Genomic DNA, 25179 nt, shown 5'->3' on the forward strand with positions numbered 1-25179 from the left:
TCTTCTCATAAAATATCAAAAAGATGCTCCGAACAGAAATGGTTACAATGCACTAAGATACAGGGAATTTCGATTTTTTCTATGAACGGAAGAAGGTATTATTCTAACTCTTCAATCATAAGCCTTTATTTATTGTTTGGGAAGATTCAATGTCAAAAGTAGTTATTGTGAGCTCGAAGAGTAAACCTGCTGCTTTCTAGAGGCGAGCACTAGGTTGTTATTTTGAATTAGGGATAATACGGACCATGGACCATACGGCCCAGATAAGCGGACCATATGGCCTTGATTAGCGGACTATATACTGCACAGATTTACGGACCATACGGCCCAGATTTGCGGACCATACAAACATGTTTGATTAAATATTCATTTCGTGTATTATATTATAGTATTCCGTATATTGTATTAATATATTTAATCAGAGACGTTCTGGATTAGCGGATATACGGCCCAGATTTGCGGACCATACGGAACATGTCTGCATGAATATTCTTTTCGTGTTTCACTTCTTTCAATAATTTAGCAATAAATTAATTAATATAATAAAATATATGTAATGACATTAATGACAAAATACGTGTTTAAATTTGAACAATGGTGGACCATACGGATCATGTCTTAATAAGAAATCCATGTCCATTCCAGAATGTGAGAAAATATTAAATATAGAAATGACGTCGCCATAAACGGCAATAATTATATTATTTCATCGTTTAATGACTCATCAATTATCAATTACCGGTAGTGAAATTATTAACATCAATCAATATGTGTCATAAATACAACAAGAGCTGTCAGAGGACAGTGCGCTCGACTATTCGAGTTCTTGACAGTATAACGTAAGCCATCATGGAGAGGGGGGGGGGTATAATGTGGGTGTGTGATCATTTAATAGATGATCTTTCAAAAATAAGAAAACAAAATATTATTTTAAATTAATTTTTTTATGGGGGGGGGGGGTGGGGGGGTGAGGGAGAGGGGGGTATAATGTGGGTGTGTGATCATTTAATAGATGATCTTTCAAAAATAAGAAAAAAATTGGGGGTTGGGGTGTTCTGGGGGGCGTGGGGGATGGTTTGGCTGGAGTGCATTGTGCTATGTCAGGTAAGTGTTGTTTTGTCATGCTTTAACATAGATTTATCAATAATATGCATATTCTAAGTATAAAAGGGGCCATAATTCTGTCAAAATGCTTGATACAGTTGTCTGCTCTTGTTTATAGGTTGGGGTCATGTTGTTAAACAAGTATGCAAAATATGAAAGCAATATGTCAAGGGGCACAGGAAATATTTGGGGAAGTACGCAAACTTTAGCATAAATTTATGAATAATGTGCATATTCTAAGTATAAAAGGGGCAATAATTTTGTCAAAATGCTTGATACAGTTGTCTGCTCTTGTTTATAAGTTGGGATCATGATGGTTAACAAGTATGCAAAATATGAAAGCAATATGTCAAGGGACACAGGAAATATTTGGGGTAGTACGCAAACTTTAACATAGATTTATCAATAATATGCATATTCTAAGTATAAAAGGGGCCATAATTCTGTCAAAATGCTTGATTTAGTTGTCTGCTCTTGTTTATAGGTTGGGGTCATGAAGGTAAACACGTTTGCAAAATATGAAAGCACTATGTCAAGGGACATTGAAAATATTTGGGGTAGTACGCAAACTTAAACATTTGCACGCTCACGCAAACGGCGACGCCGGGGTGAGTAGGATAGCTCCACTATATATAGTTCATATATAATAGTCGATCTAATTAGAACGAGTGTCGCACTTTACCTTTAATTGGTAATTACAAAGCACAGGTGGTAAGCATGTGGCTATGATATTAATTAGTGAAAACATCATTTTGAATGATAAATAATCATTTTATATATCAAAACATAATCAACTTTTCTGGAAAAAAAATCACTATCAAATATATTTTTTATATAACAAGGTATTCAACTCGAAATCATCCGAAAACAGGATGCATCGCTTTGAACAGCCATTACTTCATCAATTTTGCAGCGATTTTCATCAACGCGGTCTTATTACATGCTTACCCGAGCACCAAGTGCTTATTGTGGTCAGTCTTTGTCTGTCATTACGAGTCCTGTGGTGTCCACTTGTGGACTCTAGCTTAATTGTTTCCACTCTAGACTAATTTTATCAGCATTTTTATCTTGAATTGCTTATAGTTTGAACATGGGTAATGTGCATCTAAAACTAGATGACAGTGTCAAATCTCAGATAAACCTTGGTATCTGTTCTAGAGGCCACATTTTTTACTCAGTCGACAGTAAACATAGTAGGAATATTTATCTTGACAATATTGAGGCAAAATTATAATCCGGGTCACTTGCGTGTAGAAACTAGGTCATCAGGTCAATCTTAAAAAAACACATCCTTCCTATTGTAGGGAAAACATTTGTTACTCAACTTGATGAATCTTGGTAAGACTGTTTATCTTGACAACATGATGGTCAAGTTTGAATCTCAATGAAGTGGGTTCACAAAAAATAGATCACCAGTGTAAGTATTCAACAATCATTGAACAAATGTCAAGGCCAAATTTCCTTCATTCCCCTCTGGTTAGAATCAACTTTAATACCTATGACAGATGAACAATTGGGTAGAAACCTTAGCCCTTCATTTGTTATACATTTACTTTTTTGCATTGACATTTTATGTGCATCTATAAAACAAACCATTAAATTTATTCTGTTTGAAAGAAAACCTTGTAAGGCGTGAAAGTACTATGACTTGTGGGAAAAATAAAGTGCATATTCTAGTGACTGGCAATTGTTGTTTAGTTGGACCATACCATTTATGCTGTTGAGATGAAGAATATCACATTTTAACTTTAAATGCATTTTAGATACTGTCCAGTGTTGTCTTGAGAACCTCTAGATGTGTTGCATGTTGGAGTTACATGGACATGATGACGTTGCCCACAATACCATGGCGAACAATACATATCACAGTGAAAGCATTAACGATTGTCACTGGCTTCTGCACATTCATGTCAATGACCTTTACAAGTAATTATTTCCAGAGCAATTGTGTTCTGTTTGCCGAGGTCAGACTATCAAAGATGAATTCCACCTCTCTGGTAGTTGATAACACGCAAACTGTGTGGGGTCAGATATCGGACTGCAGGTTTCTGACTTACACACCACTGGTTACAAGTTAATATACATGCATTCATCTGGTGATGTTTTTTCTTGCTACTCAGAGAACAGCTGAAGAAAGATAAGTGTGTATTTGTGTTTTTAAAGCTTTAAATATGTCTGTACAATAAGCTCATGTGATGTATAATGCTTTCGCATCAAATTATATAAAAAAAATTAAAAAAATAACGATTTCAGAAGCAGCTTCTTTATATCTATTGCAATTTGTTTTTTTTAGGGCTGTTGAAAAAAAAATGCAGAATTTCTCATGTTGTAATCCTATGTGAAGATATAATCGCGAAAAAAAATCTTCAGATATGTGTTTGTTATGTCTGTACATGCAGTCACTTATGAAAAATGTAAAATGTTCCACACAAAATCATAGACCAATGTACAATACGTCTTTGAAGTACTACAATCATCCTGGAGGAAAAGATACTTAATCTCTGTTGTCATACTGAAAACTGTTTTGTGCTCTTTTTGTATACACATGTTTAGCTAGACTGTTCACAGAATAGTTAAGGCTCTTGTATTTTTCCATGTGTTGGCGCATAACTCTGACCTCCTATTTAGCAGTTGCATGCCAGTTTTTGTACTTTGCAAGTTCATGTTAACATTTGCATGGAACAACTCCATATGTTTACATCTACTTCAGATATAAAAATGAAACTTTAAATTATGGAGTAAGATGATTAATGTGGGCATCGACGGTAAACTATTAACACTTATTCGATCCATGTACGATGAAGTGAAATTACAGGTTAAACACATGGGTAAATTATCAGACGTATTTAATAGTAACGTCGGCTTATTTCAGGGGGAGATAACCTCGCCCATATTGTTTTCCCTCTTTATTAACGACATCGAATTCGGTTTGCAAAATGGAATAAACGCCGGAATTACACTAGATCAAATATCAATATATCTATTATTATTCGCTGACGACGCGGCTTTATTTTCTGAAACACCGGAGGGTCTCCAAGAATCATTAAACAATTTAGAAACCTACTGCGATAAGTGGAATTTAACGGTAAACATTGAAAAAACAAAGGTCATGGTATTCCGAAAAGGTGGCACAATTAGTAAAACATTAAAATGGACATATAAAGGTCAAGAAATAGAAATTGTTAACAATTTTAATTACCTTGGAATTGTCATGTCAAGCGGTGGATCTTTTGCGTCCGCAACAAATACATTGTATGGCAAAGCTTTAAAAGCGATGCATTCTTTGTTCACTCTCACAAAAGACATGAACGTACCTATACATATCATGTTAAATTTATTTAACGCATATGTATCATCAATTTTAAACTATAACTGTGAGGTATGGGGATTTATGAAAGCGGAAAACATTGAGCGCGTCCATCGTAAATTTTGTAAAAGAATATTGAATGTTAAGATGTCAACAAACTCATTATCGCTATATGCCGAAGTTGGTCGATTCCCCTTGTATTTAGACAGATATGTCAGGATCGTGAAATACTTTTTGAAATTATATACTGTTAAAGAGGGTAATTGTATTCTTAAACACATTGTATTATCACAGAGATTAGAAATTGAACGCAAAAATAACACAAACAATTGGTCATCGAAAGTACGGGACATTCTAAACCAAACCGGTTTTAACGATGTATGGCTATTCCCCGAATCTGTGAACTCTAATCAATTAATACCGCTACTTAAAACCAGATTACGAGACCAGTATATCACTAACTGGAATACAAGTGTCACATCATCTAGTTCAATGATTTTATATAAAGAATTGAAACCAATATTCGAAAGATCTGCGTATCTTGATATTGTTGAAAATAAAAAACATAGGAATATTATTGCTAAACTACGTTTGTCGTCTCACAAATTATTAATTGAAACGGGTAGACACCAGAACATTGTCAGAGATCAACGCAAATGTGTTTTATGCAACCTCAATGATATCGAGGATGAATATCACTTTGTTATTAAATGTCCTTATTATGCCGATATTAGGAATACATTAATTCCAAAGTATTACAGATCACGACCTAGTATGTTCAAGTTTATCGAACTACTTAATTGTTCAAACAAAATAGTGTTAAGAAAACTTGCCATTTTTTGTTTAAAATGCTTTAAGTTACGAGAAGATGTGCTATATGTATAGTATAAATGATATATCTTCCACAAAGACAATAAGCTTAGAATAATGTTATATTTGTAACAATTATTAAATTTCGTGTTAACATTACATGATCACTTTGTATTAACCCCATCCATGTGACATTCTCACTAAAACATGTTGTATGTCATTACTTTTTAAATTGATCTTTCCTCAAAAGGATGTATGTTTTGTATATAATTGTCACGCATGCTGTTATTGCATATGTATGTTTATGGCGATGAGCTGTATGCTTAAGCTAAAATAAAATATTCTGTTCTGTTCTGTTTAAATATAAATTAATGTGCCATGGTCAGCACAGATTGGTGTATGATGACCTTCGTCAACTTATAGCTCGTTCCCACTCAGAGGCGACATTTTTCATCCAATCTTAATGAATCTCGTTATCAGGACAATATTTAAGCAGAATTTGAATCTGGGTCACAAACGTTTAAAAACTAAGTCACAAGAACATATCTTCGAAAAGCCTGCTTATCATCTAAATGTAAAGGACGCATTCATGACTCAATCTAAATAAAACTTGGTCAGAATATTCATTCAGGACAATATCCAGGCCGAGTTTTTTTTATCTTGTCCATAATTAATACGTCCTAAAACTAATTTTCAAGTGATCAAATCCTAGAAAAAAATCATTGTAATCACTATAGAGGAAAATATTTATAACTCAATCTTGATGGAACTTGGTCAGAATTATTTTTTTCACTATGTCTAAAAATAACTGACTTCATACCTCAAAGGTTAAGGTCATAAGTAAAAGCTGGCCATTAAACATCTTGAAGATTTATTTTTCCTCTATAACGATGCAAGCTATTGATGGTTTTTTAAATAACTGATTTTATAATGCAATCCATCTTAAGGCAAGACAATAGGTGTTTTTAAATCTTGGCTTCCTACATTAAACGTCAAGGTCAATCTTAAGAGTTCAAAGATCAAATTTGGCAACTAGACATCTTTTTCGCACAGTAACTTTATTATTCATCAGCATAAAACAGCTTTCCCAGGCTGTAAAAACAATTAACCACAAATGATTAACATGAGGAGACTGAATGCCGTGGGTACCAAAAATTAATGTTTAATTTCAGAAAATCTAAGTTTTAGAATAATGTACATGACGTAAAAAACATGTGGTCCGATAATCCGGGCCGTATGGTCCGCCGACTTGGGCCGTATGATCCGCTAATCTGGGCCGTATTGTCCATTGTCTGTATGCCAATGCCCTGACCCTTGTGGCCATGTTTTTAAAGAAGCCGGAACCATTTTCCAACTTGTCGGAGATATCATTGGGACAAATCTTCTGAACAAGTTTCATGAAGATCGGAAAATAAATGTGTTAACTAAGTTTTACTATAGCCGTATAAGGACAAATGCCCCGCCTCCTGGCGGCCATGTTTTTCAACCAACTGGCATCATTTTCGAACTCATCAAAAAATATTATTGGGATGAATCTTCTGACAAAGTTTCATGAAGATCGGACTATAAATGTGGCCTCTATAGAGTGTTAACGAGGTTTTTCTAAAGCCATATATAGCGATACAAGGAAAAATGCCCCGTCCCTTGGCAGCCATGTTTTTCAAGCAAACATAACCATTTTCGAACTCATCCAAGATATCATTGAGACCAATCTTCTGACCAAATTTCATGAAGACTGGAAAATAAATGTGGCTTCTATAGTGTTAACAAGGTTTTACTATAGCCATATAAGGAAAAATGCCCCGCCTCCTGACGGTCATGTTTTTCAACCAACTGGCATCATTTTCGATCTCATCCAAGATATTATTGTGAAGAATCTGCTGACCAAGTTTCATGAAGATCGGACAATAAATATGACCTCTAGAGTGTTAACAAGGATTTACTATAGCCATATAAGGAAAAATGCCACTCCCCTTGACAGCCATGTTTTTCAAGCTAACGTGACAATTTTCGAACTCATCCAAGATATCATTGAGACCAATCTTCTGACCAAATTTCATGAAGATTGGACAATAGATGTGGCCTCTATTATAGAGTGTTAATAAGGTTTTACTATAGCCATATAAGAAAAAAAATGCCCAGCCTCCTGGCGGCCATGCTTTTCAACCAACTGGCATCATTTTCGAACTCATCCAAGATATTATTAGGATCAATCTTCTGACCAAGTTTCATAAAGATCTGACAATAAATATGGCCTATAGAGTGTTAACAAGGTTTTACTATAGACATATAGCCATATAAAGAAAAATGCCCCACCCCTTGGCAGCAATGCTTTTCAAGCAAACGAAACCATTTTGGAACTCGTCCTAGATATCATTGAGGCCAATCTTCTGACCAAATTTCATAAAGATTGGACAATAAATGTGGCCTCTAGAGTGTTAACATGTCGAATGTTGACGCCGCACGGCGGAAAAAAAGGCGTTCACAAAAGCTCATCATGAGCACATTGTGCTCAGGTGAGCTAAAAACGGACGTGATTCAGACGGAACTGTGTATGCATGCATGTTGATTACTATGTGGGCGTGATTATAAGTGACAAATACATATAATAAATCTCTTTTCTCTGTATTTTTCGGAAACATTATTTAACCCCGTTGTGATTAACGGTAATGCTTGTTTTTATAGTGTTGTTCCTTGCACTTATGTTCACACTTTCAGTTTAATATTAAATCAGTTTAAAGGGAGCCTTTTCACGTTTGGGTAACTTAAATTGAAAAAAGTTGTTTCAGATTCGCAAATTTTCGTTATAGTTATGGTATTTGTGAGGAAACAGTAATACTTAACATGCTCTAAAATAGCCATTATATGCATCTTTTGACTATTTAAAAACCTTAAAATTATAAAGCGTTGCAACGCGAAACGAATTAATAATTTGGAGAGTTCTGTTGTTGTCGCTATATTTTGTAAAACTACGACGATTACTTATATAGAGTATAAAATACACGCGACATTGTATATGGAAGGATGGCCGAGTGGTCTAGGTCGTAGACTTTTTACTCCAGGACTCCAGGGGTCAGTGGTTGAGCCCTGCTGATGTTTACTTTTTTTCTTTTTTTAATTGTATTCTTGATTCTTTACTGGAGCTTTTTAGATCGAATGTTTACCTTTATCAATATAAAGCTTTCAATGACAAACTTCAAAACATGCCAACATCTGTGAAAAGGCCCCCTTAAACATTAAGCATTACAATTTTTTCGGCATAGCTGTATAAACCAGCTTTTCACCTTACCTGACGTTTGTAACTGTCCAATAAAATTCAAATAAAATTTCCCGCGGCTAGGTCAGAATGAATACACTTCATTTATCCCATGGGCTGATTTCAGCATACGACCAGAACATTGGAAACATGTCTGCGTCTTTGTAACACTGTTTTACTGCGTGTTCAGCATGAAACACTTTTACATGTATCTCTTATGAAAAGGCTAAATAGATAGAACAGTTTTACACTCAATCTCGACATCAATACAGTTTGTGCGTGCACCATTTATTTTCAGAGGCTTGCCAGCGCGAGAACGTTTGTACTTAAAGGCTATGTTCTCATTTTTAATACTGACTTCCATATTCCTGTCAACATGTTAACATGTAAAAGTATAAAGAGCAGTGGAAGCGAGGCCTCACTTTAATGCATTGCATTTCAACCCGCGAGGTATCAGGGTCAGTTCGTGGACAGAGTGTGTTAATGTCAGAGTTTATATACAGGTCATCGCTGCGTCTTCACGACTACCTTTTGTGCTGACCGGAGTTCGCGGTCAGTAAAATAATCGTTATATAATAAAGACGCTATAGCGCGAACTAGGTGAACTGGAATTTTCTTTAGACCAGAAAGATGTTAAATGAAGATATCCAGCGATATAAATATGGTTTGTCAATAATAGATTCTTAATGTGTTTTCAACAATACAATAATAAATATTATTTTTAATTAATTTAACAAGTATCATTCCACCATATTGACTAATGTATTGAGCGCAATGATTCTCGATACTGTTAAAAATGGAATCAAATAGCAATGCCCGACAAACCACTAAAACAGGTTTGTTCGAAGAACGTGCGTATTCTTTTAATATTTAAAATATGTATGGATACTTCGCGTGTGGCCGGTTGACTCATTTGTTTAAATTTCACTACCATTCTTCTTTTGGTTTTCTGTTTTGTATCTATAGGTTTATGACCAGCAATATGTAATAATGTAAAATAAGCAGCGAAAACTCCGCGTAACATATAGTACTGCGTGTGATGCAGCTAAGAACAGCACAGAAAAGACATTCATAATGTAAAATAAGCCGCGAAAACTCCTCGTAACATCCCGTACTGCTTGTGATGCAGCTAAGAACTGCACAGAAAAAGACATTCGCTACCCTTGATCTCATTCATTGAACTCCTTACCTTTCATAAACTCCTTTTTTAAAGATATTTCTTGTTTTAATTAAAACGCATAGTTATAAAGCGCTTGAACAGGTTCGTTCCCACGGACAATCAATCTTACGCTTGTTTTGACAAAGCAGACATTCGTTCTGGACAACGTTATTTTGACAACCCGGACAATCGTTCTTACATTATTTTGACAGTCCGAATTTTCGTTCCTACATAATTTTCACGACCCAGATATTCGCTTCTACATAATTTTTACATTCGGACATTGGTTCCTACAGTTTTAGCGGTACCTTTAATGTGATAAATATGTACATGCATATATAGTAAAGGGTAATTCCTTCAAATCCAACATCAAACTTCTAACAAACGAACGTGGTCAGTCTGTGTTATGCTTCGAGGGTAACTCGCGCGCCAAGAGAAACACAAACACACGTGTAAGTTTACAATATGGTGACCATGCAGTTAAAGTCTTCCTGATTTCCGCAAGGTTTCGCATGTTACAGATAGCAATGTTAGTCGATATATTCGAATAATTGTTAATGCTATCATACTAATGCCCATGAAATATTTTCAAAACTGAATACAAACATGATGCAAATATGAACATAGCACACTTTTTCAATAATGACATTAAAATACCGGTTAAAAATTGCCCAGAGTGTAATCTTCATTTTGATAAAATGTGATAATATTGACCATGATAGCAATAAAGTAAGAACAAGTGTCCGGGTTGTCAAAATAATGTAGGAATTATTGCCCGGATTGTCAAAATAACTAACCAACAATTGTCCGTGTTGTCAAAACAACGTAGAAAAGAAGGTCCATCTGTGTCAAAATAAGCGTAGGAACGAATGTCCTACATTCAATTTAAAATTATGATTAAGCTTGCTTATATATACACAGTATTTTGTTTCTGACAATCTGTTTTGACGAATTACTTTCAATTTCAGTATTTGGGGTTAAATTAGTCCAAGAACTTACAACGCAATACTTCTACCAGGAGATGACATGTAGGCATCATACAGTTTGTTTATTGACCAGACATCTGCTATGCGTGCTTTATGACAACTTGTTGTTATTTAGTATTTGACGGCACAGTATCTGATCACGAGAAAATGGTTTTGTGCTGAATAAAGTGGCAATAAAACCAGAGATCTTTGATTAAACACCGCGATTAAAATGCTCAAATTAAGAATATCAAACTGTGTACAAACAATTAAATAAAAACAAGTACTTTAATCAAGAACATTTATTTCATGCATAAACACTTTAAATGCGAAGTTCATATTAGTGCTTATTCTGCCAATGTCATCTTGTGTTGACAATATTATTTCGTAGCTGATTGTTTTAAAGAGTGAGTGATTGAAATACATTGCGGCGTTGCGTGGTACTATTAGCAATGAATACACGATAACTTTTGTCTGGAATTCTTCGAGTCACGTGACTTCGCCCTCATCAATTTTGACTGATTGTGAAAAGGGTCTATTGAATCTTAAATTCCGCCATCTGAATACAAATTTCATAAGAGATTTGCTATTGAACGTTTAATCTTCATAACAAGAACCAGCTTTACTGAACATACATGACAGGCAATCACAATAAAGGCCAGACAGATAATAGATAATCTTCTGATAGCCTAAAACATAAAACTGGACCCAAACCGAAGTAGCATATTACTTGATTGTGTAATTACACATGTATGAAACTTACTATCATGCAAAATTATTGGGTTAGCTTTTAGTCACATAATAAATAAATAAATAAATTATACTAATGACGGTTGAATTTACAGGTGGATTACACTGCCATAGGCAAAACATTCTTGATTCATGTCCATTTTCTCACCAGATTTCGAAAATAAATCCAGTTTGGTTGAAGTTTTTGTGCCTACATCACATTCACACTTTTTAAGCGTCTTAGTTTTACAGAATCAGCTCACATATTGTGTGCCACTGATGACGTCGTTTAATGGTCCAGGATCAATAGCCAAAGGAAATTACTTCATTAATCTATCAGATATTATTTGTATGCACTTAAATGAAATGAAACTGGAACTGAATAGGTTAGTTTTTCTTCTTTCCATTTCATCCACTTTCTAGATGTTTAAGATTTACCTAATTGCACATTAAATGGTTTATGATTGTTTTTTTTTAATGCAAATCGTTACCATTTATTAGGTAAATAAACAAGAGGGACATGGCCAGGCCCTAAAGCGTTCGCCTAAGACCTGAAGGAACTAAAATATTCTAACAAGGTGGACTTAAGATAACAAAAGTAGTAGGTACATGAATTTCATTTCTAAGCACATTTTTACGATTATCTTTTGAAAATTAAACCAGTTTTTTACCTTACGTGACCCAGTTTTAAACATTACCAAGATATCATTCAGACAAATTGTCTTACAAAGCTTCATGAAGATTCAGAAAGTTTAAAAGAAAATTGACAAGCACAAAGAGCGATTCACAACACACTTCATGAAAGACAAACAGCTCACCATGAGCACATTTTCCTAAGGGGAGCTAAAAACATGGTGAGAGTTTATTTAGATGAGGTGTTTAATTGCAAATAAAGTATTTCAAAGGATATTCATATAGCATTAAGAACTAAATTATACAGAAGGTGCACACATTAACATTCATTTTAAATGACAGTGATTCCATCAATGTCTGTTCACAAGAACCCTTTCATATAAACAGTAGTATTGCCTAGTCCTCCCCTACTGGCACTGCATCTTCTAGTCTCTTCAAAAATTTTAGTCTTAGTTCTGTGATATTTTCACCCTTTAGTTGGTCTTGAACAAACTTTACCTCAACATCCATTTGAACCTGAAAAAAAGATATTTCAAATTAAGCAATCATACTTTCAAATTAAACAATCATACAAAAATTGTCCTTGTTTATATCCTTAGAACAAGTATACTAAAAGATCACCTACATTATGCTTTTGCTAATGTTTCAACTTACACACATTCAATCCCATCAAGCTCTTATTGACCTTCAAGAGTGACTATGACCCTTAGGTGGCATTACTGCCCCATTGTTTGGTAAAATTTCAAGAAAATCTGTCAAACAATCTAGAACAAGAGCTTTGTTGCAGACCAAACATAGTCCAAAATGTTGTCAGAGTAAGCTTAGGACAACAAGATCAAGAGTCACAAGAGCTCAAGAATCTGACAATTTTAGCTCAATATATATTTCCCAGCAAAGAAAAACAACCTTACACAGGAAGATAATTAATTTATCAAAAGTTTTCATTCTTTTGTCAGTGATGCGTTGGCGCCCATTTTGAAGGACAAGGCTAAAAAAAAAACAAAGGGCGAAAATTTTGAAAACCCACTGGAAAAATAAATATACCCTAATTTTGATGCTTATTTTCAATATTATAAAGATAGAAAATATGCAATTTGTTTCTTCAGATAGAAAGATATACTCATTTTGAAAAATACTGATTATTTGACACACATTTGATTTTATTCCCCTCTCCCCCCCCCCCCAAAAAAAAAGGATGTATATTTGATTTTAACCCAGACAGACAAAATTTCCGATTCCCTTATAAGTCAGACTTGCCCGACTCATAGTCAGCTTTCAAGAAAATATTTTATATTCAATATTGTTTTGATTCAGTTTTTTATTCAAACGTTAGCAATGTAAGCTCGCTCCAGTCTGCTTCTATATAATTACCGACTGTTTTAAAATCAATCTGCATTTATAATATGTTTTTCAAGAACAATGTTACACCCCCCTGGCGACCATGTTTGTCAACCAACCAAACCCATTCGGAATTCGTTCAAGATATGATTTGGACACATCTTATGACCATGTTGATTGAAGATTGGACAATAAATGTGGGCTCTATAGAGTTTTAACAATTAAGGTTTTACTATAGCCATATAAGTAAAAATGCCCTGCCCCTGGCAGCCATGTTAATCAAGCAACCACAACACATAACGGAAGAATGACAAAAGGACATCACTAAAGCTCACCATGAGCACATTATGCTCAGGTGAACTCAAAGTGTGTACGATGACATTGTTCGCTGCCTTGTCTCAACACCATTGGGGGGTTGTAATTTTTTATAGATTTTCACAGGCCCGTGAGTCTAGGTGCTGGTTTTTGTTACATGTGGGGTCTAGTCAAGGCGGACCAGGATTGCTCTCCACATATAAGTATTAAGATAGCCATGCATGTGCTCAGGTGTCAAATGAGAAAAATTGACTTTTTAACTCCTTTAGTCATAGTTAGAACCTTAACACATTTGGTGTGTCTTAGTTTAATCACAAAACATCCAATTCGCACATGCCAAGTACTTATATCCACTCACATTTTACTAATATTGAAAAAATCAAAAGAACTATCCATCAATTGTTATACACTGGCTATCCTGACTCTTCCATAAGATAGGCCTCGTGTATTTTGGTGGCAATCATGCCTTGTATTACTTCTTTATTCACCAAAAAGTGATCCGTCTATTGTTATTAGGCTGTATACAAGGCGCGTTGAAATAGCGCATAACTTTTACCGAAAATTTTATATAAAGAGCACTGTTAATAATCATTTGTGTTGCATTTTTACCTGTTATCCAAACAGTTTTATTTCCCAACATTATTTAATCATGTTTTTGTCCACTTTTGAACATGAATTTACGGTGTTTACAAAAGCAATCAAACCCAAAGTGAAACTGGACGCATTACGTTTCGCGATGTAAACAATTAATATTTGTTCAGTTCGAGGAAGCGAATCAATAATAGACTACAGAATATTTATGCAATACAGACTATCATTGCTGACTGCAGTACTGGCTTAAAATACCTATGATGACACAACATGCATAACAAGCAAATTCGTAGAATTGATATCCCCCGCAACATATGCTTTGTTTGAGGATGGGTGCAAATCGAACGGATGAACAAACTGACAGATTTTTTCAAGATACAAAGGGCCATAACTCTGGTTTTAACAGATGGTGTACAATGCCATTTGGCGTGATACATAGTTTCAATGAAATACACCAAAGCACTTCCAAGATATGGCTCCGGACACAAAAGTGACGGACGGACAGACAGCCGGACGGACAGCCGGACAACGCCAAAACAATATCCCTCCGCCTCTGGCGGGGGATATATACTCATACCAAGTTTCAATGAAATCCGCCAAAGCACTTCCAAGATATGGCTCCGGACACAAAAGTGTCTATAGTAAAAAGCATTTTTTCAAGATACAAAGGTCCATATCTCTGTTTTTAACAGATGGTGTACAATGCCATTTGGCGTGCATCATCCTCTTATGCATATATATACTCATACCAAGTTTCAATGAAATCCTCCAAAGCACTTCCAAGATATGGCTCCGGACACAAAAGTGCCTATAGTAAAAAGCATTTTTTCAAGATATTAAAGGCCATAACTCTGTTTTTAACAGGTGGTGTACAATGCCATTTGGCATGCATCATCCTCTTATGCATATATACAGTGAAAACTCGCTATTAAGACCACTTGTGGGACTTTTCAAAAGTGGTCTTAATAGCGAGGTGGTCTTAATACTGAGTTTTCATGAATTTGATGGACATATAATTACAACAACGTAAATATTCACTGAACTTTAATCTGTTTGCATACAATATAACAGTCATCCGTTTATACATTGTATTTATACATTTGTACATTGTACAAAGAAAGTATTCCAAGTTGTTCGTTAAAGAAGTGTAAATACATGTACATGTACTTTTCATCAAGATCCTTGATGTTTACTTAACGAATGAGTAAATTGTCGCCTGCTTAACATTTCGTCGAATAAAATTGAGCTGTTCTTTTTAGAATAGCTTGAACCCGAGTCTTTCCAATGCCGAATAAATCGGCCAACTGTCGTTGAGATTTTCCATCACTCGCGTCGATCAAATCAATATTTTCTTTTAAACACAACTCTTTCCGTTTTCGTCTCTCCATTTTGAATAACGATATGGTATAAAGGTCGGTTTTTATATCCATCACGAACAAAACCGTGTTACTCAAATATCCTCACTGTTAAATTATTCGCCGTATTTAATCTTTAAAGTGTGTACCAAACAACTACCAATTTACCCATCAAAGACTCAATAATAATAATAGCTAATCGTCAATCAAGGGTTAAAAATTATAACAAGTGCCGAAAATCTAACACCTGTGTCGCAAATCGATCCAAAAACCGTTGTCGTTATTTGTGGTTTATTGGGTCAGAATGGCTTCGTACACAATCCCGATAGTTCCACAACACCAGATCAAGTAAGGTGTGAAAATTACTGGTCGTTTGGCGGGTGTCAATTAAGAACAATATCGATGATATGTACTGATTAAAGTGGTCGTAATAGCGGATTAGCGGGTTGGTCGGATTAGTGAGTGTAACGACTATTGAAATATAGAAGGAAAAAATCGGGATTGAAAAATGGCGGTCGACTTAGCGAGTTGGTCGGAATACCGAGATGGTCGTAAAGAGAGTTTTCACTGTATACTCATACAAAGTTTCAATGAAATCCGCCAAAGCACTTACAAGATATGGCTCCGGACACAAAAGTGCCGGCCGGACGGACAACGCCAAAACAATATCCCTCCGCCACTGGCGGGGGATAAAAAAGTTAATCAAAATAATGTCTGGGTTGATCATTAATTACTCCATGCGTTTGATATAATTGTGTGTATCTATTTGTAAATACCATGATATTGATAAATTAAAACGTTTTTTTTTTCTTAAATTAATATTTGTGTTTTATTATTATCTTTAAGACAATATAGAATTTTATCATTATCGTTATTAGAAACAATGTATTCTAAAAATTGATAAAAATCTAAAATTATCATGATTATTTATTTTAAAGTAGAATTATTTTTTTTACATTATTTTAAATGATTGTCCCCATTTGCTTTATTCAAAATAAAATGTATTAATCAGGGTTTTAGTATCAAGTTTAAACCTATTTCTTTTTAGTTTGATTGCATTTATAATACTTGCTGCGTACATGTATTTGAAATGCTTGAGTCCGTTAACTGGGCCTAGCACCAGTCCTTGAGTGTCTCTGGGAGAGTTCTAAAGAACATTCCCACACTTGGGATCGAATCCATGACCTACCTGTCATTAGGTGGACACCATGTCCATTACATCTCAGCAACCTTCGAATATTTTAGACATCATCTAGATACACTTCTGACCAAGTTTGGTGAAGATGGGATGAAAACTACTTGAATTAGAGAGCGGACACTATGCTCAATGTTTAAAATGAACTTAGTCACCCTGTGACCTAGTTTTTGACCTGCCATGACCCATGTTTGAACTTGGCCTAGACATCATCAAGATACAACTTTTGACCAAGTTTGGTGAAGCTCGGATGAAAACTGCTTGAACTAGAGAGCGGACACCATGCACAATGTTTAAAACGCCCTTAGTGACCACATGACCTAGTTTTTGACCCGGCATAACCCATATTCAAACTTGACCTTGACATCATCTAGATACAACATCTGACCAAGTTTGGTGAAGATTGGATGAAAACAACTTGAATTAGAGAGCGGACACTTAATACGGACCGACAGACTGACTGACCGATAGACAAGCTCACTCCTATATACCCCTCTAACCTTCTTTTGTGGGGGTATAATTATTTATTTTACCTGTATACAAGATTCTTTCCAATCTTGATGGCAGTGAACTATGTCAAAAGCACCATAACTATGAAACACTAGTATCTTGAATAATGCAATTTTCCACAGAAATGATGCTGATGATAATTGTACAAAATGATGAATGATACAATATTTCTTAATTTATACACTTTCACTAAAAATTCCACTACCAGTCCAATTGCTTCGAACACAGTTAAAAGTAACACTATTCCACTGTAGAACCGTACGAGTCGAGATAAATGTCCACTGTTTTCTGAGGCTTCCTTGCGATGAAAAATTTTTCTCTGACATTTTCAAATCTTCTGCCATATTGAAAATGGTTGAAAAGGGCGACCCTAACACCAAAGGCAGATTTAAGCAATAAATCATCTGCTGATCCAGAGCAAACTATCCTTGTGTAAAAAACACAACCATCTTATCCAGGGAGGTAACTATGTAAATAACTTATCATTACCATTTCCAAGGCTCCTTTCAGTACACCACATAACAAGTTGGAGTAGTTCAAGTTGTTGTGGCCATCAGGCAACTCCACAAAATCTATCAGTGGGTTGTTCTCCATTAGAAGAGAGAATTCATCTCCTGCTGGGCTCCAATTGCTCACTACAGGAGTGATCCCTAGATACATCTTGAATGCTACCTAAAAACAACTGGGCTATGAGTACTGTAGTACAATATTTTTTTAAGATTTGTCTTACCGACCTAGTTTTTTACTTATCAGACCCAGTTTTACCTGGTAACATAATTTGTGCTCTTAATCGACTGCTTTTTAGGTTTGGCAAATTGTGATTGGATTTCTGGGTTTCTCTGTTTGACCTGATGGCTAAGCTTTATGACATTTATATTTTCAAGAACAAGAGGGCCTGAAAGGCCCAAAGTCGCTCACCTGAGATAACAAGATATTATTGGGACAAATCTTCTGACCAAGTTTCATGAAGATCAGAAAATAAGCCTCTAGAGTGTTAACAAGGTTTTACTATAGCCATATAAGGAAAAATGCCCCGTCCCCTGGCAGCCATGTTTTTCAACCAACCCGGCATCATTTTTGAACACTTCCAAGATATTATCGGGATGAATCTTCTGACCAGGTTTCATGAAGATCGGACAGTAAATGTGGCCTCTAAGTGGTAACAAGATTTTACTATAGACATATAAGGAAAAATGCCCCGCCTCTTGGAAGCCATGTTTTTCAAGCAAACATAATTATTTTCGAACTCATCCAAGATATCATTGAGACCAATCTTCTGACAAAATTTCATGAAGATTGGACAATAAATGTGGCCTCTAGAGTGTTAACAAAGTTTTACTAAAGCCATAATATAGCCACATAAGGAAACTTGCCCCGCCCCTGGTGGCCATGTTTTTAAAGCAACAAAAATCATTTTCGAACTCATTCAAGATATCATTGGGACAAATCTTCAGACCAAGTTTCATGATGATCGGAAAATAAATGTGACCTCTAGAGTGTTAACAAGGTCATACATTTCAATATAATTTAAAATAAAAGTTAAGAAGAACATGTGTCGATAAATGCGAAATAAGCCAGATATTTAATTCTGAAATCAAAAATGTCTGTACAGTCGAATTTGCCAGAATGTATATCATGCATGTACGATGTGAATCTTAATTCATTCGACACGCGAACACTACATGTAACTATGATCCTAATAAAAAGACAAAGTCTTCGGTTATTGTAGGAAAATATGTACAAAATATCTTTTCGTCACCATCGGCTCGGGCGCTAATTTGTCTTTGCTGCATTTTATGCAATTTGTCTTCAATGTCTTGCCTATTTTGTGTTATTGTAACATGTATTTATCAATATATTACAATTTAACACCTATAAAAATCTTAGTCGATATATTCGAATAATTGTTAATGCTATCATACTAATGCCCATGAAATATTTTCAAAACTGAATACAAACATGATGCAAATATGAACATAGCACACTTTTTCAATAATGACATTAAAATACCGGTTAAAAATTGCCCAGAGTGTAATCTTCATTTTGATAAAATGTGATAATATTGACCATGATAGCAATAAAGTAAGAACAAGTGTCCGGGTTGTCAAAATAATGTAGGAATTATTGCCCGGATTGTCAAAATAACTAACCAACAATTGTCCGTGTTGTCAAAACAACGTAGAAAAGAAGGTCCATCTGTGTCAAAATAAGCGTAGGAACGAATGTCCTACATTCAATTTAAAATTATGATTAAGCTTGCTTATATATACACAGTATTTTGTTTCTGACAATCTGTTTTGACGAATTACTTTCAATTTCAGTATTTGGGGTTAAATTAGTCCAAGAACTTACAAACGCAATACTTCTACCAGGAGATGACATGTAGGCATCATACAGTTTGTTTATTGACCAGACATCTGCTATGCGTGCTTTATGACAACTTGTTGTTATTTAGTATTTGACGGCACAGTATCTGATCACGAGAAAATGGTTTTGTGCTGAATAAAGTGGCAATAAAACCAGAGATCTTTGATTAAACACCGCGATTAAAATGCTCAAATTAAGAATATCAAACTGTGTACAAACAATTAAATAAAAACAAGTACTTTAATCAAGAACATTTATTTCATGCATAAACACTTTAAATGCGAAGTTCATATTAGTGCTTATTCTGCCAATGTCATCTTGTGTTGACAATATTATTTCGTAGCTGATTGTTTTAAAGAGTGAGTGATTGAAATACATTGCGGCGTTGCGTGGTACTATTAGCAATGAATACACGATAACTTTTGTCTGGAATTCTTCGAGTCACGTGACTTCGCCCTCATCAATTTTGACTGATTGTGAAAAGGGTCTATTGAATCTTAAATTCCGCCATCTGAATACAAATTTCATAAGAGATTTGCTATTGAACGTTTAATCTTCATAACAAGAACCAGCTTTACTGAACATACATGACAGGCAATCACAATAAAGGCCAGACAGATAATAGATAATCTTCTGATAGCCTAAAACATAAAACTGGACCCAAACCGAAGTAGCATATTACTTGATTGTGTAATTACACATGTATGAAACTTACTATCATGCAAAATTATTGGGTTAGCTTTTAGTCACATAATAAATAAATAAATAAATTATACTAATGACGGTTGAATTTACAGGTGGATTACACTGCCATAGGCAAAACATTCTTGATTCATGTCCATTTTCTCACCAGATTTCGAAAATAAATCCAGTTTGGTTGAAGTTTTTGTGCCTACATCACATTCACACTTTTTAAGCGTCTTAGTTTTACAGAATCAGCTCACATATTGTGTGCCACTGATGACGTCGTTTAATGGTCCAGGATCAATAGCCAAAGGAAATTACTTCATTAATCTATCAGATATTATTTGTATGCACTTAAATGAAATGAAACTGGAACTGAATAGGTTAGTTTTTCTTCTTTCCATTTCATCCACTTTCTAGATGTTTAAGATTTACCTAATTGCACATTAAATGGTTTATGATTGTTTTTTTTAATGCAAATCGTTACCATTTATTAGGTAAATAAACAAGAGGGACATGGCCAGGCCCTAAAGCGTTCGCCTAAGACCTGAAGGAACTAAAATATTCTAACAAGGTGGACTTAAGATAACAAAAGTAGTAGGTACATGAATTTCATTTCTAAGCACATTTTTACGATTATCTTTTGAAAATTAAACCAGTTTTTTACCTTACGTGACCCAGTTTTAAACATTACCAAGATATCATTCAGACAAATTGTCTTACAAAGCTTCATGAAGATTCAGAAAGTTTAAAAGAAAATTGACAAGCACAAAGAGCGATTCACAACACACTTCATGAAAGACAAACAGCTCACCATGAGCACATTTTCCTAAGGGGAGCTAAAAACATGGTGAGAGTTTATTTAGATGAGGTGTTTAATTGCAAATAAAGTATTTCAAAGGATATTCATATAGCATTAAGAACTAAATTATACAGAAGGTGCACACATTAACATTCATTTTAAATGACAGTGATTCCATCAATGTCTGTTCACAAGAACCCTTTCATATAAACAGTAGTATTGCCTAGTCCTCCCCTACTGGCACTGCATCTTCTAGTCTCTTCAAAAATTTTAGTCTTAGTTCTGTGATATTTTCACCCTTTAGTTGGTCTTGAACAAACTTTACCTCAACATCCATTTGAACCTGAAAAAAAGATATTTCAAATTAAGCAATCATACTTTCAAATTAAACAATCATACAAAAATTGTCCTTGTTTATATCCTTAGAACAAGTATACTAAAAGATCACCTACATTATGCTTTTGCTAATGTTTCAACTTACACACATTCAATCCCATCAAGCTCTTATTGACCTTCAAGAGTGACTATGACCCTTAGGTGGCATTACTGCCCCATTGTTTGGTAAAATTTCAAGAAAATCTGTCAAACAATCTAGAACAAGAGCTTTGTTGCAGACCAAACATAGTCCAAAATGTTGTCAGAGTAAGCTTAGGACAACAAGATCAAGAGTCACAAGAGCTCAAGAATCTGACAATTTTAGCTCAATATATATTTCCCAGCAAAGAAAAACAACCTTACACAGGAAGATAATTAATTTATCAAAAGTTTTCATTCTTTTGTCAGTGATGCGTTGGCGCCCATTTTGAAGGACAAGGCTAAAAAAAAAACAAAGGGCGAAAATTTTGAAAACCCACTGGAAAAATAAATATACCCTAATTTTGATGCTTATTTTCAATATTATAAAGATAGAAAATATGCAATTTGTTTCTTCAGATAGAAAGATATACTCATTTTGAAAAATACTGATTATTTGACACACATTTGATTTTATTCCCCTCTCCCCCCCCCCCCCCAAAAAAAAAGGATGTATATTTGATTTTAACCCAGACAGACAAAATTTCCGATTCCCTTATAAGTCAGACTTGCCCGACTCATAGTCAGCTTTCAAGAAAATATTTTATATTCAATATTGTTTTGATTCAGTTTTTTATTCAAACGTTAGCAATGTAAGCTCGCTCCAGTCTGCTTCTATATAATTACCGACTGTTTTAAAATCAATCTGCATTTATAATATGTTTTTCAAGAACAATGTTACACCCCCCTGGCGACCATGTTTGTCAACCAACCAAACCCATTCGGAATTCGTTCAAGATATGATTTGGACACATCTTATGACCATGTTGATTGAAGATTGGACAATAAATGTGGGCTCTATAGAGTTTTAACAATTAAGGTTTTACTATAGCCATATAAGTAAAAATGCCCTGCCCCTGGCAGCCATGTTAATCAAGCAACCACAACACATAACGGAAGAATGACAAAAGGACATCACTAAAGCTCACCATGAGCACATTATGCTCAGGTGAACTCAAAGTGTGTACGATGACATTGTTCGCTGCCTTGTCTCAACACCATTGGGGGGTTGTAATTTTTTATAGATTTTCACAGGCCCGTGAGTCTAGGTGCTGGTTTTTGTTACATGTGGGGTCTAGTCAAGGCGGACCAGGATTGCTCTCCACATATAAGTATTAAGATAGCCATGCATGTGCTCAGGTGTCAAATGAGAAAAATTGACTTTTTAACTCCTTTAGTCATAGTTAGAACCTTAACACATTTGGTGTGTCTTAGTTTAATCACAAAACATCCAATTCGCACATGCCAAGTACTTATATCCACTCACATTTTACTAATATTGAAAAAATCAAAAGAACTATCCATCAATTGTTATACACTGGCTATCCTGACTCTTCCATAAGATAGGCCTCGTGTATTTTGGTGGCAATCATGCCTTGTATTACTTCTTTATTCACCAAAAAGTGATCCGTCTATTGTTATTAGGCTGTATACAAGGCGCGTTGAAATAGCGCATAACTTTTACCGAAAATTTTATATAAAGAGCACTGTTAATAATCATTTGTGTTGCATTTTTACCTGTTATCCAAACAGTTTTATTTCCCAACATTATTTAATCATGTTTTTGTCCACTTTTGAACATGAATTTACGGTGTTTACAAAAGCAATCAAACCCAAAGTGAAACTGGACGCATTACGTTTCGCGATGTAAACAATTAATATTTGTTCAGTTCGAGGAAGCGAATCAATAATAGACTACAGAATATTTATGCAATACAGACTATCATTGCTGACTGCAGTACTGGCTTAAAATACCTATGATGACACAACATGCATAACAAGCAAATTCGTAGAATTGATATCCCCCGCAACATATGCTTTGTTTGAGGATGGGTGCAAATCGAACGGATGAACAAACTGACAGATTTTTTCAAGATACAAAGGGCCATAACTCTGGTTTTAACAGATGGTGTACAATGCCATTTGGCGTGATACATAGTTTCAATGAAATACACCAAAGCACTTCCAAGATATGGCTCCGGACACAAAAGTGACGGACGGACAGACAGCCGGACGGACAGCCGGACAACGCCAAAACAATATCCCTCCGCCTCTGGCGGGGGATATATACTCATACCAAGTTTCAATGAAATCCGCCAAAGCACTTCCAAGATATGGCTCCGGACACAAAAGTGTCTATAGTAAAAAGCATTTTTTCAAGATACAAAGGTCCATATCTCTGTTTTTAACAGATGGTGTACAATGCCATTTGGCGTGCATCATCCTCTTATGCATATATATACTCATACCAAGTTTCAATGAAATCCTCCAAAGCACTTCCAAGATATGGCTCCGGACACAAAAGTGCCTATAGTAAAAAGCATTTTTTCAAGATATTAAAGGCCATAACTCTGTTTTTAACAGGTGGTGTACAATGCCATTTGGCATGCATCATCCTCTTATGCATATATACAGTGAAAACTCGCTATTAAGACCACTTGTGGGACTTTTCAAAAGTGGTCTTAATAGCGAGGTGGTCTTAATACTGAGTTTTCATGAATTTGATGGACATATAATTACAACAACGTAAATATTCACTGAACTTTAATCTGTTTGCATACAATATAACAGTCATCCGTTTATACATTGTATTTATACATTTGTACATTGTACAAAGAAAGTATTCCAAGTTGTTCGTTAAAGAAGTGTAAATACATGTACATGTACTTTTCATCAAGATCCTTGATGTTTACTTAACGAATGAGTAAATTGTCGCCTGCTTAACATTTCGTCGAATAAAATTGAGCTGTTCTTTTTAGAATAGCTTGAACCCGAGTCTTTCCAATGCCGAATAAATCGGCCAACTGTCGTTGAGATTTTCCATCACTCGCGTCGATCAAATCAATATTTTCTTTTAAACACAACTCTTTCCGTTTTCGTCTCTCCATTTTGAATAACGATATGGTATAAAGGTCGGTTTTTATATCCATCACGAACAAAACCGTGTTACTCAAATATCCTCACTGTTAAATTATTCGCCGTATTTAATCTTTAAAGTGTGTACCAAACAACTACCAATTTACCCATCAAAGACTCAATAATAATAATAGCTAATCGTCAATCAAGGGTTAAAAATTATAACAAGTGCCGAAAATCTAACACCTGTGTCGCAAATCGATCCAAAAACCGTTGTCGTTATTTGTGGTTTATTGGGTCAGAATGGCTTCGTACACAATCCCGATAGTTCCACAACACCAGATCAAGTAAGGTGTGAAAATTACTGGTCGTTTGGCGGGTGTCAATTAAGAACAATATCGATGATATGTACTGATTAAAGTGGTCGTAATAGCGGATTAGCGGGTTGGTCGGATTAGTGAGTGTAACGACTATTGAAATATAGAAGGAAAAAATCGGGATTGAAAAATGGCGGTCGACTTAGCGAGTTGGTCGGAATACCGAGATGGTCGTAAAGAGAGTTTTCACTGTATACTCATACAAAGTTTCAATGAAATCCGCCAAAGCACTTACAAGATATGGCTCCGGACA

The 25179-nt window shown here is 35.1% G+C and overlaps 1 protein-coding gene across 5 annotated transcripts in view; it reads right to left on the reverse strand.

Moving 5' to 3' along the window:
- Positions 1-10888: 10888 nt before the first annotated feature.
- The window catches only part of LOC127853003 (trafficking protein particle complex subunit 3-like), a 35451-nt gene continuing 21160 nt past the window's right edge, over positions 10889-25179 (reverse strand). For 2 of the 5 annotated variants that reach the window (XM_052387125.1, XM_052387123.1), the window contains exon 5: positions 10889-12479. In XM_052387125.1, the coding sequence (XP_052243085.1) occupies positions 12360-12479 (120 nt within the window). In that variant the 3' untranslated portion in view covers positions 10889-12359. Of the gene's footprint in view, positions 12480-17756; positions 17940-19873; positions 21464-25179 lie in introns of those variants that run through there. The other 3 variants (XM_052387124.1, XM_052387122.1, XM_052387126.1) reach the window with 2 other exon arrangements.

This window comes from Dreissena polymorpha, chromosome 12 (assembly GCF_020536995.1).
Source record: "Dreissena polymorpha isolate Duluth1 chromosome 12, UMN_Dpol_1.0, whole genome shotgun sequence".
Taxonomy (NCBI): Eukaryota; Metazoa; Mollusca; class Bivalvia; order Myida; family Dreissenidae; genus Dreissena; species Dreissena polymorpha.